Below are 15775 nucleotides of genomic sequence, written 5' to 3'. Positions count from 1 at the left end.
GAGATCTGGTGAATATATGAGGTATGAAGGAACAACCACATTCTTTTTGGTCAAAAGGAATTTGACTGAAGTTAATGGAGTTAATTTTACCCAAAGTTATTAATGGAATTAATATAAGTTAATGGATCTCAATCATATACTCCCATTAAAAATATGATGGGAATGTATTGGCTTAGTAAGTTTCATTGCCCATGTGGAGTTTGCTCCTTCTCCCCATGTAGGATGGTACCAAGGTGCTCCAGGTTTCCTTCCACATGACCAAAGACTGTGTTTCCAAATAAGTCCCTGTGCGATTAGGAGTGAGTCCCTGTCTTATAAGGATGAGCTTTAATTGACCCAGAATTGGACTAATTGGGTTACAGAATGACATGGTTTTCACTCCAACTGCATCACACTTGACTCTGCTCTGTGGACTTGGTGCACAGTTCTATTTTCTGTACCCTTCTTGCCAACTGGTCTAAGGGGAATGACCAGACAAACCACAATGGAAAAATAAGGCTGCCATATTGATTATTAACAAATATATTGGAGTCTTCCCTGCAGCAAGGATACTGGTGCCCACCTCTGGAGCCTGGTTTGGAAGGAATGGTAGCCAGTGAGACCCTGATGGTTGGGAGACTCAAGGTGAAGTTTGCTGTTTCTAAAGTTATTTTTTCACAGTGGTGGAATGCTGCCATTTTTATGAAGACACTTTAGTAAGTGATGTGGTACCGCTAAATTTTATAAATCAATGCACCTCCACAGCTGGATTACAATTGCTGCATGTAGTCCAAGTATGAAAGCTTCATAGACTGTCATCTGCAGCAAAATTATTGAAGACAAGGAAAAGGAAGACGTTATGGTCTGATTTGCTTAGAACATCAATATCTAATGAATTTGTTTTATTTAGGGAGTCTACTCTGAGGAATACAGGAATGATGTGTCTAATTAAATATTTGTGTTCTTGTGTTAACATGATTAGGTTATTGAAGTCAGGGTAAATTAAAAATTTGATGTATTTAAGGTGAACATGGATTTGCCTTGAGTCATTTAAGTAATTTCATTTTGAATGCCTGCTAGAGTCCTTTCACAGAAAAACAGAGACTCTCTACAGTTCCCTTAAGTGAAAAATCTTGGTGTCTTTTTAACAAGCTGACTTTGACGGAGATGCAATAAATGGTTTTCTGTTATGATGGTGCACCACCAGTTTCTCCATTTCATTTGGACTTTTATTTGATTTTAAATGATTGCACTGATTCCAACTTAGCCTGTTCTATAAATATTGCTCTGTGTGAAAGATCAACTTCAAAAAGCACAAAGTTAGATGATAATAAATGAAGCTCCTTTCAGCCCTGCTTGGTGCTGGACTGGCTTTAGTGCAAGTTTCAGCATTATTGTCTAGAAACAGGCATGGCTGACATTGTCTTCAGCACAGAGGGTGAATCCAGTCACTGAAAGCACACAACTTCTCCAGGATGTATGTACAGAGATACCTAGCGGACTCATCTTTAATATGAACGCCCCAATATCTCATTTACAATATTAATATTAGAACTATCCAAGCCTCTTAAAACTCACAGGTCAACCCCATTAACAAAGTTGTCTCCTGGTATCTCAGGAACCTTGTGGCTCTTTGATTGTAGATGGTTATTAAGCCTGTACATTTTGGTTTGAGCTCTCGGATTATTCCCTGCCAACTATTTGTTTTCCACCAAGGCCAAAGCACAGTGCGCATTGACTTTCCCCACACAACGCGCTGACGTCTGCGTCTTCAGACATGTGGTTGTGTGCCACATTGACTGGACTGCTTATAACATTAGCTGTATTAATGCCTTGTATAGTAGATACAGTTTTACTTAAACTTTTTTTTTCTTCATTATAATTCATTACATTTATATAGCACTTTACTATAGTGAGTGGGGAGCCACTTCAACCATCACTAATGTGCAGCATCCACCTGGATGATGTGACAGCAGCCATTTTGCGCCAGTATGCTCACCATACATTAACTGTTAGGTGGTGAAGGGGTGACAGATAGTTAGCCAGTCAGAGACAGAGGATGATTAGAGGGTCAGAATGACCAAGCTGTAGTGGGCAATTTAGCCTGGACATCAGGATACACCCTACTCTTTAGGAAGGGTGTCCAGGGATCTTTTATGACCATAGAGAGTCAGGAGCCTCGGTTTTTTGTTTAATCCGAAGTACATTTTTACAGCACAGTGTCCCCGTCAATATGCTCAGACATTGGGGTCCACATTCAGATCCCTGCTAGCCTCACCAACACCTTTTCCATTATCAGCAATAGCTTTTCCTAGATGGTTTTCCATCCAAGTACTGGCTGGGCTCAACCATGCTTAGCTTCAGGTGGATGACGTGTTCTGAAGTGCATGTGGTATGGCTTTAAGAACAAAGTAAAAATTTCATAAATATAACCTGATATAGTACTGTGTTTGATTAAATATTCTCTATGTATTTTTTTTCACAGGAATTGGTGGCTTACTTTGTTTCTCTTATCCCATCCTTACCAGACAGCGTGTCTTTTGCTGGAATCTGTGATTTGTGGTGTACCTGTGATGTGAGTGAAAATGTCTGACTCATACATTGAAAAATTACATAACAGATGTTGAAAATACTATACGGTACTATATATATTCAATGTCAATCCATTCTTCCATCTTTTAACTATTTATCCAGTTCAAAATCATGGGGTTCCTGATTTTATCATGGTAGTAGTAAGCACAAGACTAGAACCAACCCTGGGTAGGGTGCCAGTGCATTGCAAGGCACATTAACACCCTCACAAGGGCTCAGTTGAGACTTTCTATTAAATATATCTTTGGGATGTGAAGTCAGGAAAAAAAAATGTTACCCATAAAGACAACATGCAGATATCACATAGGAAATGTCTGAACCAGCATTTGAACTAAGAGCACTAGAGCTTTGAGGTATTGGTAGAATTAGTAATGTCACATGTACAGTGAAATTCTTACTTGCCATGCAACATGTCACCACTCTCCAGTTTGTAGGTGACCCTGTGCCACTTACTCAAATATACTGTAGGTTTGTGGGGGCAGAGCTTATACTGGTATCATCAGACACAAGGAACCAACTCTATTATTAGCAACATACCAGGAGATGTGTGTAGATTTCAAAATAAAAACAAGAACAACCCAGTTTCTAAATAGACTGTGCATTATCATCAAACATCAGAGAGCTTAATCTTAATTGTAGTCCAACAAGAATAGCCAGACATTGTTAGCAAGAAAAATTCAAACATAGCTAAAAGGCTAAGACTGCAAATCGAATCAAGATTTGAAAAGGTATGAGTCGTTACTAGAAAATCAGAATCTAAAACACTAAACCTGCACTTGTTCAGAGTTCAAATCCGTAATCTACGCTGGAATTTATGAGCAAGACTTTATGACATGAGTTGTGGTGCCTTCTGGGAGAAGGTCCCTAGCAACAATGCAGTACTTCCTAGTTATTCATTAAACTTACTAAAGAAATTCTAAAATGGCAGCATGAAGCACTTTTCAAATAAAGAGGTTAAATAAAAGCACACACACAAAAATGAAGCTTGTAAACTTATATTTTAAAACACTAAAGTCCCACAAACAGAAAAACAATATCTAAGGCCAAAAAAATGACTAATGAGAAAACAGAGGTTTTCCAGTTCTTAACAGCAGAAACCGCTACACCATTTATATACAGAATGGCATTATTTTTTTAATCTATTGTTGTCATGCAAAGTATTAAACTGGATACAGATAAATGTTGAGGCACCAACCGGGTCACACTGTTTAATCAACCAACCACAAACAAACTCAAACAGCACTTGATGGTGCATATAAATGAAATGAAGGGATGTTTAGGAGTACCTCAGTGCATTTTGCGTCCAGATTGGAGTTTTATCTCTGTTGAGCATCAGTCTATACAATGAGACACAACCTTCTGTGAATGTCTCAAATATTTAGTCCTATTGAGTGGAAAGGATAGAGTCAGTTACCTAAGCTAAGCGAGTTTCTATCTCATTTGTCTTTCCTCTGTGGTTTCACTTTGGTAACAGAGTTGCTTTCTTTCCGCTTCAGGCTGTAGCCTCGTACTTATTTCATCTTCCGACTTGTTAACCTGGGGCCAACTTGCAGGTTTTTTGACCTTCATGCTGTAGCCCCACACTTCTGGGCTGGACAGACAGAAGCACACACACTTCCACGCAGAGACGTTTATTTATAAAATACACACACCAACATCATGTGAACTTATAGCATACAAACAAGAATTATTTGTGTATATATATATATATTGTGACAGGGGCGCTGTTGTCCCCTTGAACCCTCAGACCATACGTCAGACACCAGGTAAAAGTCCAAATATTTAAATTTTTTATAATAACAATGTGCACAAAGCACCCCCACTCCACAATACTCCAATAAACAATCAATACACAATTCCTCCACTCCCAGCAGCTCAGTCACCCTTCCTCCCAACTCGGCTCCACTTGCTGGGTTTTCCCAGAGTCCTTTATAGTCCTTGACCCAGAAGTGCTTCTTTCTCTCAGTCCACATGATTTCATAACACTTCCGGGTCAGGTGAAAACTTCTTTTCTTCATCCCGGAAGTACTTCGTTAATTCCATTCCCGTGACTAGAAAGTACTTCCGGGCTATAATAAAAATCCTCGTGCCTTCCTGCAGCGTCCCTTGGAGACCCCCATGTTATCCAGCAGGGCTATGATGTATAACTCCACTGTCCATGATGCCCTGCTGGAACTCGGGGCACCTCCATGTTGCAAGAAGGGCTCCACCTGGCGGCGTGGGGGTATTTGCCGGGATGAAATGCCGGCCATATACCACTATTATATATATATATATATATATATATATATATATATATATGTGGGAGTGTTTGTGTGTGTCCTGCAGTGGGTTGGCACACTGCCCGGGATTGGTTCCTGCCTTGTGCCCTGTGTTGGCTGGGATTGGCTCCAGCAGACCCCCGTGACCCTGTGTTCGGATTCAGCGGGTTGGAAAATGGATGGATGGATGGATGGATATATATATATATATAGTATATAATATATAATAATAATAGTATATATATTATATAGGTTCAGTCCCCATAAGAAGATGCAAAAGTGCATACACTTGACAAGCCCCAATACGGGCAAAACACAGTTTGTGTGTTCTTTGCATTATTTGGCTGATACCGTATAACATATCTATGATCTACTTCTCGCAACTGAGAGGATGTGGCGGATGTTTGCCAACTGGCTGAACAACCACAAGCATTACCTGGTAGGTATTCACCCAAATAAACAGAGTCTCAGACCTCTGAATATAATACTCCAATCTTCACCCTGTCAAATAAGTGAACCAGCCGCCATGGCACAACATCACAGGCTTAGCCTCTGGTGCTAACTTCCAAGGTTAGAGCCCTATAAGGGGATGCAGAAGTGCGTACACCTGACGAGCCCCAGTAATGGTGAACCACATGTCGTGTACCCCTCCTATTATTTAATAATAATAATACATTTTATTTATATAGCGCCTTTCCCATGCTCAAGGCACTTATTTAACAGATACTGTTTAACATATCTAAAACACATATAGCATACAAACAAGAAATAATTTTAGAATGATTTTGGGTGATAGATTTTTCCACTACTGTGACTTTTGTTAATTTATAAAAAAAAGTATATAACTGCTTTTCATTTGAAATACTAGGTGCCTACAGGCCAATACAAAATAACATTTGCTTTCACTGATAACAGGCACATTTTGAGTAGCAATACAGCATTGTGCATACTTCATCTACTAGATCCAATTAAAGCATTTTAAGCCACTATTTAAAAAAAGATACACAAGCAGTCCTTACAAAATGCCATAAATGATTAATGTTATTACATAAATGTCTTCATTATACTTACTATCCAGGTCAGAAACAATTTTGCTCCTGGTGATAGTGTACTGATTGACCATGTACTCATTTTTCTGAATAAAAAGAAGCAAATACAATGTGTTTATTGTAATCCAAAGGGAAATGATGATTGGGATTATTAAGAATTACTTAAGGTATTTTCCGTATCCATCTTTCATTCTATTAAAATAATATGGATGCTTACAATTTTTATTTCAACAGCACAACCTTGACCTTATTGGTTTTTAAAACAACGACATTAAAAATCTGCATTTGCTACAGAAAATGACTGAAAAATAATTAATTCTTCAGCTGTTTCCTTTCTCGATAGATAGATAGATAGATAGATAGATAGATAGATAGATAGATAGATAGATAGATAGATAGATAGATAGATAGATAGATAGATAGATAGATAGATAGATAGATAGATAGATAGATAGATAGAAGGGGATATAGGGGACAGATACATGTTCATTGTTATCTCTTTTATGTGATATATATATTAAACTAAATATTGGTTTCAGGAAAATAATTATTTCTGTTTTTAAAGTTGCATATTTGGCCAAATCTAGCTCAGTGGTTTGTGTAGGACATCCTTTTTCTCATCCCATGCCTTTCTTTATAAAATAAGTGCCAGTAACAGATAGGAAAGGTTTATCAAAATGAGAATAAGTAAAGTGGTATAAATAACAGCTGAGGGCAAAATTTTAGAAATAAATGATCCAAGACAGTGGCAGTATGTTGGCACCAGGGACGATGATGTTGTTGGATCTCTGTTTCTTTCGTGGCTGGTATGTCTTTAGTGTGTATTTCATATACATTTTTTGCATACAGTTTCCTCACATAGTCAAGCTTTTGGAGTTGTCTATGGACTGTATATGGCCACAGTGGAAATCAACATTCCTTTAGGAGGTTTGGTGCCTGATCCGGGCTACTGCCTTGTGTCTGTCCAAACTTCTACACGCTCCCCACAACCATAAGTTCAAAAACTCCAGGTCGGAGAGATATAGTGGAACCTAGTAATAACAACCTGTGTGCTTTATTTCTTTTTTTTTAGCAATTTCTGCATTTGTTGGCGGGTGATGAAGAAGAACATGCAGTTTTGCTGTGCAATTACTTTTTGGCAATGGGGAAGAATGCTTGGCTCATAATTGGAAATGCCATTCCAGAAGTGAGTGTTGTACCAGAGATGAAATCTACTTGTGGGCTAGTCTAAATAAAATGGAAACGGTTACAGTGGTTTGTGTATTGTAGGGCTTTTCTTATGGGATGTGACTTAACAGAATGCTATATGTTCACCATAAAAGCAAGTACTGTAAAAACCACCTAAGAAGACTCTAATTAGATGAATTCAAACTGATTACATACATCTTATTTATCTTCAGTATCTTAACTCCTAATGGTCTGAACATTCTAAGATTCAGCTGTGTCTACATATTGTTCCTATAAAAATCACAAAGAGAAGGTGAGATAACACGAAACATGTGGCCTGAAGTCACAGATCCTTTATTCACTTGTAGCACCACCCAAAAAGATACCCAGGGGTCGGCGACATCATAGGGTCAGAGACGTTTTGGTTGGCAATGAGATTTTTCTGTGTTTTTATAATTTACAGGTACTTAAGAAGCATTATAATACAGTATTATATATAAAAAGATGGTTTTCCATTATTGTTGATTATGTTTGTTGAACAGAAAAAAGCTTACATTCACTCTTCAGAGCACATTCTTTCTTCTACCGACATAACACATCTCAACAATAGGACAGAGTGTACAAAAGAATTACTGTCTCATCACTAATGAGGGTTTTGGCATTATACAACTCTGGGGGTGGAGGGGCTATACCTACATTTTCCAGTATGTATGCAGGCTTCTAACATTAACCTAACTAAAGGTATCTATCTAGCGAGACATGTACGTACACACACCATTCATATCACAAATATTTAATCAGTCTGTCTCGACTGGCAAACTTCATCATCTTCTGACAACTGACAGGCAAGTAGATTTAAACACTAAATAAAATGAGAGCCTCGCAACCACCTGCTGCCCAGAAAAATCTATTGGCAATGAACTGTCTAAATTGAAACAGCAACACCTCAGGCTTTGATGTGAAAAAGCACAAGCCACAATAACACGGAAAGAACATGCAGACTATACACACTGCACGTTGCATGTCTGGTAGCAGCACTAACCACCGTGTGGCCAGGTGGTTGCATGTCCGCTGTTCTTTCTGCACTGGGATTCTGCACTTGTTTTTCACAAAGTAGAAGGAGCACACATGGTTGCCCTGGTGGCTTTTTCAAGTTTTACATGGTCCTTCTCAGCAGTGGATGAATATCAAGATGCAGCATAATACAGTCCTTACATCAATCTCCTTTCTTATTTTCAAATTACTGTGCCAGCCATTAACTAAGCAAAAGGTACTGCACTTTTCATACTTATTTGGTGGCATGTAAAGTCCAACCCTGTCCAGCTGGTATATTTGAACATTCTGCAAAACCTTGGGTCCTTCCCTGCCAAAGAAAATAATTGTACCTGCTACAAGAGCTAGTTCACCTGATGTTTCTCTCATCTTTATGACTGTCTGCCAGTGGGCACTGTTTATTACTCAAAATCCACAGCTGTACAGGTGAGACCACATAGGAGCTTCACAACTAAGCTCCATTGGTAACACGGCCACCAGGCATTCCTAGGCAACCAGTACCTAACACTTAGGACTAGCTCTAAAGGGGGAGTTGATCAGCAACTCCTTTTAGTAAAGTTCTCCTCACTCTTGTTTCCACCAGTATGGATCGGGCTTTGTTTGGTGAGAGTAAGAGTTCTGAAAACATAACTATGAGGAACCCTTGGGTACCAAGTCATCATAGAAGAGAGCCACTGATTGATTGTGTTTTGTAGAGATACAGCTATTATCAGTGTGGAATTTGCAGCAGTTTTAAATTATATTTAGGAAAACATTTCATATTGAATCATATATTTTTTCTTATTCATAGGGACCAACTGTTTATGTACTGACGTATGAGCAGAATAAGTTTATTATTTGGAACCCCAGCAGAGGACAGTTTTACAGCCAGTATGAAACCTTCTGCCCACTGCAAAGTGTGGGTTGCCTAGTGAATGCAGACAATGTAAGTATAAAAATCTGAAAGGATCTGTTACAGTATTAGTCAAAAATATATCGGTGCTGGTGGATAAACTCTGAAATATCTTCCTCCAGCATCATCATGCTGTCAAGTAGAAGCAAATACATAAAATAATGATTCTGGGGTTGTGGCAGCTAGACACAGCTCCTGCTCCATCTCCCTATCCCCTGTTCTCCCTAGAGCCCATTCACTTTGATGTTTTGTCCCAAATCCATCCATTTTCCAACCCGCTGAATCCGAACACAGGGTCACAGGGGTCTGCTGGAGCCAATCCCAGCCAACACAGAGCACAAGGCAGGAACCAATCCCAGGCAGGGTGCCAACCCACCGCAGGACACACACAAACACACCCACCCACCAAGCACACACCCGGGCCAATTTAGAATCGCCAATCCACCTAACTTGCATGTCTTTGGACTGTGGGAGGAAACCGGAGCGCCCGGAGGAAACCCATGCAGACACAGGGAGAACATGCAAACTCCATGCAGGGAGGACCCGGGAAGCGAACCCGGGTCTCCTAACTGCGAGGCAGCAGCACTACCACTGTGCCACCGTGCCGCCTGCCCCAACTCTGTTTTTGTTATAAATATTGTTTTAAAAATTTCAATTACCTGACTTCATAGAGATGTCTTCATCAGACTGGATAACCCACTTTACTGTTTTAATTCACCCAAGAAGCTGCACAGTTCATAAGAATCCTGCTTCATGAATGTGCTCCTAAAGACAACCATATTAAAAGTGAATTGACTGCTATTAGGAAAAAAAACAATTGGGCCCTGCAAAATACAGTATCTCGCTATGAGCCACATAAAGATGCTTTGTGTTTGTAACAGCTGCACAAATTCTTCCTGCTTCCCTTTTGAGTAACAAAACTTTGTATTTAACTCTTTGCTGCTGAACTTAATGAGATTTTGACATTCGGTCTAAGTTCTGTTGACAGCTCCAGCACCATTTGGAAAGCCACTAAAGGTTTCATCCATACTTTCACATTTTCCTTTTCATTGCACCTCACTCATTGTAGACCTTACAAAAGAATTCAAATAAAAGCTGACATCACTAGAAAAAAGTTGCCTGCCTGTGGTCAATGAAGAGTATAAAGACCTCATGGTTAATTTGAAAACGGACCTCAATGATTTATTGACTTAGAGAATGGAAGAACAAATTCATCACACTCAAGTGCATATTTGGGGTCCGACCAAAGAGACTGGTTCTACGAAGAGTCAAGATAAGTGACTCTGTTGGCTCATGTCCCCTCACCTCCATTCATACTAATTTTGGAGTTAGTCATAATGATTAATTAATAAGGAATTTTTTAATTACCACTCAGAATTATTTTCCAATTCCTCCAGCTCAATGCCCTCTTCTTTCACATCATTTCTTGATTCTATCCTTTGGCTCTCATATAACAACTGCATTTTATAAGCTCCTGTTTCTCTTTTTGAACTTAAGGGGGCACTGCTTTCTATTAATATTGGAAGAGCAACTGGTTTGGATAAATTACCACCAGAACTGTTTTCTGTGTTTTTCAACATAGCTATGCCTTCCACTGTTTGACATGTTGAGGGAGGGCTTCTGTGTCTTGCCCACCTGAACCCACAAATGAATATGCCTCTCGTTACTCTCCTGCTAAATTAGGGTAAAGATCATTCTACTCTTTTATCCTCTCTGAAGTTTAGATTTTGTTCAAAGACTTTATTCCTCCCTATTGGGTCTCTCTCCTGATCCATTTTGCCTAGCACCTATCTCTACATATTCTGGCACTGCCCCCTGTGTTTTCTTTTTAGTTTCTCTTGTTTTCTCTCTTTGTTTCTTTCAGTAAAAATAACTATGGTGCCCCTGATACTTTTCTTGGACCTGCCTACATTCTCTCTCTTGTCTTACCAGCGTGAATTACTTTGTCTTGGCACTTTCACAGCCAAATTACTTGTGGAAAAAAAAAAAAAAGGGTTCCAAATTTCCTCATGTTCATAATTTTTCAATGTAATTTGCCTTAAATTACTTTTACCTCTAAATAATTTGGGCATCCAATAAGTAAGCTAAGATAATTAAAATCTTGTCATCAGGCACCTGCTTGGGTGCTGTGGTTAGTTTTCTGTTTCCCTTTTGTTGTTGTTACCTACACATCAGCCTAATTTTGCTCTTTGACTATAATTGGTGGGATATAGAGGTTGGGTGTTGTGGTTACACTGTGGGTTACATTGTTATTTTCTTTCTTATTTGACTTAATGTCTTCTTTAGCCAAATAATTTATCAAAATTGGTTGTATTGTTTGCAAAGCTTGTTTCATATGCACTTGGTTTTCCAGCACCACAAGAATATGGAAAAATCCATGATGGTTCATTGAAGTCTATATCTTTTCCAGGAATTTACTTCACTAATGCATTATATAAAAAATGTTTCTTCTGTTAACCCTTTAGGTCTGGTTTAACATACAGCAGTATGACAGCCCAATGAGAATGAACTTTGATGTAAGCAAATCCAAGTTTTGGAAGCCCTTCTTCACAAAGAGTGGATCCCATACAAACCTTTGCAGTATCCAGGTAAAGTCATGGTTTATTAAGACAAAAATGACATGCACAAGTCGCACAAGGATCAGAGCCTTTTGTGGCAGCATTTGGCACAAGATCCTGGCTCATCTTGGGTACACTTCTGCATACACTAGCACTAAGTGATACTGCACCAGTTCACTAACCTGCAGATCTTAGGACTGCAGGACAGGACAAATGACCAGAGGGACAGGAGAATTACATGCAACATTCATACAAACTGTGCCCACAGCAACTGGAACCCACCACCACCTTACCACCCATGACAGATGGCATCTGTCTTTCCTATTGTATGGAACACTGGATTGTCCATGCTGATCGCTGTCATGCTTTTATTATGCTTAAATGAGCTAAATTCCATTTAAATAGTCAAACCTGTTGAACTAGTCCAGTTACTTCCGTGCACACTTGTTGCTTGAAACTTTACTGCCACATTCAAGCAACATGCATGACACAGGAGCTTGTCTTAGATAGGACAAGGGTAAGCACCGAAGAAATTGGAGCTGTCCATTTGAACAGAGCATGTTTGATCCGAAGCCCACACTACACCACACCTAACGGAAGCTATGGAAACACAAATACAAGAAAGCATCACCTCCAAGAATCAAGCCAGCGTTGGTCCAAATGTTTTGATTGCTGTTATTCAGTGAACTGTAATGTGCTCCTAAAATTGAAATGATCAGTCCAATTGCTATATTTGTTTACATGTTGTTTCATCACTCTTGTCATTCAAAAATTGTACATTCGAATACTAAAATTGCAAACTAGGAAGAAGACTACCCAGGAAGCTGCAAATTACTGGTGTGTTAAAAAATATTCTCAAACTTTGTACACCCACACATAAGAAGGGAGGATTGAAAAAAAAAGTCTCATCTGCCACAGCAAAACAAGCTGTTTCAAAAAGTTATTTCCAGATCTTAGAAATAATGCAAAAGAGGAAACTTCATCATTGGTAAAAGTCTGACGTTTCCATAAAGTATTTATACTTTTGCAATGAATTTTGGGCAACAGTCAATATGTCACAGTAAGCTTTATTCTACATAACCTGCTTATGAAATATTATTCTGCCATATATACCATAGATTCTATTTAAACTTATGATTGTAATATTATGCTTATCCGTCTGTGAGAAAGTTTCTTGGTTTCTGCTGGTAGAAAAGCCAAGACACTTCTTTGCAGACATTTCTAGCAAAAGGAAGACACAACATCTATTTAGACCCTGAATGTTTTATTTTACCAAAAACAGTATTATCTTAAAGTTCTAAAAACTCTTACCACACTCTAGCACTTGAAAGCCCTACAACCACGGGACTGTGGCCATTCTGGAGCACAACTGTCAACTTCTGTAACAGAGCACTTTTGAATTGGTGCACCTTGAAAGCTTTTGCTCACGCTGACAGCAGCACTGAGAGAAGCTTCGCTAACAGAGAAACAAAGAGATGCGGTTCAGACATAGACACGGACGCAGCCAGAGCATCCTAACTGCTGCACAAGCATTTACTCTGCTAAATTTCCAGATAGGATTTTCCCAGCACAGCCTGATGTGGATTTAGTCCGGAGTGAATAATTAATACAAGTTAAAGTATAAATTATTTCCATCATTTTTTTTTGTTATCTTGGTGCAATTGTCACTTTGAGGCTGTACTGTACACAGAACTGCACTTCTCAATCTGAACTGTTCATGGTGCAAATTTTCTTGAACTTCGGAAAAAAAAAAAATTAGTTAATTTCCAAACAGACTTCCATAAAAAGAAATCCAAACAGTCCCATGCCTTCCATTGTGTTATGTTAGGAGTGAAGTCTACTCAGTGTTCTCAAAACCCAGTAAAACTGTGCAGCCATAACTTGAGCTGTAGATCTAGGTGAATGTTCCCATTGTTGTGTGTGGCCCCATACTCCACATTGTACAGTCTTCCACGATCACTTGTATGTACATATGCGGACTTTAATGACATGCATTTGCAGGCATCAACAGCTGGCATGGACACCCATTGAAGGTTCCACAATTCAAGAACAGACTACAAATTGGGAAGAAGTTCAGTTTTAGCACTGACAAGCCCAGGTTATGGTTACAATGCTGGGTCAATCACGTCAAGTATATACTTTGACCACAATTTGCCTACAAACTATTAGAGAAAGCAGGGAGGGCATAGGAACATTAAAAAAACTAACGAAGTAGGAAAATAAAAAGACTGTGATTTAAGAGTGAAACTTAATGGAAACTGGATAGACAAGGCTCATTATAAAACTATTTTAATTGTGTACAGCACAACATACCAGACTACAACTTCAACTTGATTTAACACCTTTGAAACAGAAAATGCATTTTTGCTTCAATGTCAAATTTTGGGTGTCACACTTTATCACTTTTAAATTTCTTTTACAGCCTGAAGAATTAATTTATTACCCCACAGATAAGGCAGCAGTTGCTGAGCTACAAGACAGGTGGGCTTCCTCATGTGATTAAATAAATGACATTCTGCACAGTTGGCAGCCATGACTTGAATGTATATTTTACCACCAGCAATTACAAAACTGAGTACACATTGCTTAGCAATAAATGCTTGTTTCCTTACAGAATAGAAAAGCTACTAAAAGAGAGGATCACAGAATGGAGACCACGGCATCCAACCCGCTGGAACAGATACTGTTCGTCGTCTCTAAGACAGTTCTTACCCATGCTAGAGATGTCCAGAGGTAGAGACGTTGGAGATGAGCACAGGCTGGAACTGCAGAACCTGCTTGGTGATTACAGAGTAAGCAGCTAACTTTGAGCCACAAAAGAGGGCTTGTTGTGCAAAAGGGCCATGGAATCAAGTGTCAATCAAGTAGTGAGACTGAAGTTAATGGTGAAACATAAATATGAAGGCATTCATCAAATCAAATAACTTGTAAATCAGTGTAGGTACAATTCAGACAATCAAAGTTTCTACTTTTTAGGTTTTTTAGATATAGCATATACAGGTGCATCTCAATAAATCAGAATATCATCAAAAAGTGAATTTCTTTCAGTAATTCAATTCAAAAAGTGAAACTCACATTATATAGATTCACTACACACTGAGTGATATATTTCAAGCATTTATTTCTTTTCATTTTGCTGATTATGCCTTATAGCTAATGAAAACCCAAAATTCAGTATCTCAGAAAAATTAGAATATTGTAAAAAAGTTCAATATTGTAGACTCATGGTGTCACACTCCACTCAGCTAATTAACCCAAAACACCTACAAAGGTGTCCTGAGCCTTTAAAAGGTTTCTCAGTCTGGTTCAGTAGGCCACACAATCATGGGGAAGACTGCTGACTTGACAGTTGTCCAGAAGAGTGCTGTATCCAAGCAAATTAATGGAAAGTTGAGTGGAAGGAAAAAATGTGGCAGAAAAAAGTGCACAAGAAACAGGGATAAACACAGCCTTGAGAGGATTGTGAAGCACAGCCTATTCAAGAATTTGGGGAAGATTCACAAGGAGTAGACTGCGGCTGGAGTCTTTTCTTCAAGAGCAACCACACACAGACATATCCGGGACATGGGCTACAACTGTCACATTCCTAGTGTCAAGCCACTCCTGAACCAAAGAAAACGTCAGAAAACGTCAGCTCTTACCTGAGCTAAGGGGAAAACGGACTGGAATGTTGCTCAGTGGTTCAAAGTCCTCTTTTCAGATGAAAGTAAATTTAGCATTTCATTTGGAAATCAAGGTCCCAGAGTCCGGAGGAAGAGTGGAGAGGCACAGAATCCAAGTTGCTTGAGGTCCAGTGTGAAGTTTCCACAGTCAGTGATGATCTTTGGAGCCATGTCATCTGCTGGTGTTGATCCACTGTGTTTTATCAAGTCCAAGGTCAGGACACAGTCATCTACCAGTAAATTTTAGAGCACTTCATGCTTCCCTCTGCTCACAAGCTTTATGGAGATGTTGATTCCATTTTCAAGCAGGACTTAGCACCTGTCCTCACTGCCAAAAGTACCAATACTCACTGGGTTTGATTGGCCAGCAAACTCACCTGACCTAAACCCCATAGACAATCTATGGGGTATTGTCAAGAGGAAGATGAGAGACACCAGACCCAACAATGCAGACAAGCTGAAGGCCACCATCAAAGCATACTGGGCTTCCATTTCACCTCAGCAGTGCCACAGGCTGATCGCCTCCATGCCACACTGCATTGATGGAGTAATTTATGCAAAA

The 15775-nt window shown here is 39.2% G+C and overlaps 1 protein-coding gene across 1 annotated transcript in view; it reads left to right on the top strand.

Moving 5' to 3' along the window:
* The window catches only part of LOC114652769 (coiled-coil and C2 domain-containing protein 2A-like), a 100461-nt gene that overhangs the window by 82140 nt on the left and 2546 nt on the right, over positions 1-15775 (top strand). The window contains exons 30-35 of the mRNA XM_051928541.1: positions 2465-2554; positions 6954-7067; positions 8892-9026; positions 11459-11581; positions 13974-14032; positions 14166-14343. Coding sequence (XP_051784501.1) covers positions 2465-2554; positions 6954-7067; positions 8892-9026; positions 11459-11581; positions 13974-14032; positions 14166-14343 — 699 coding nt within the window. The remainder of the gene's footprint in view (positions 1-2464; positions 2555-6953; positions 7068-8891; positions 9027-11458; positions 11582-13973; positions 14033-14165; positions 14344-15775) is intronic.

This window comes from Erpetoichthys calabaricus, chromosome 5 (assembly GCF_900747795.2).
Source record: "Erpetoichthys calabaricus chromosome 5, fErpCal1.3, whole genome shotgun sequence".
Classification (NCBI taxonomy): Eukaryota; Metazoa; Chordata; class Cladistia; order Polypteriformes; family Polypteridae; genus Erpetoichthys; species Erpetoichthys calabaricus.
Note: the sequence above shows the minus strand (reverse complement) of the source record. Positions and strands in the feature narration are given on the sequence as shown.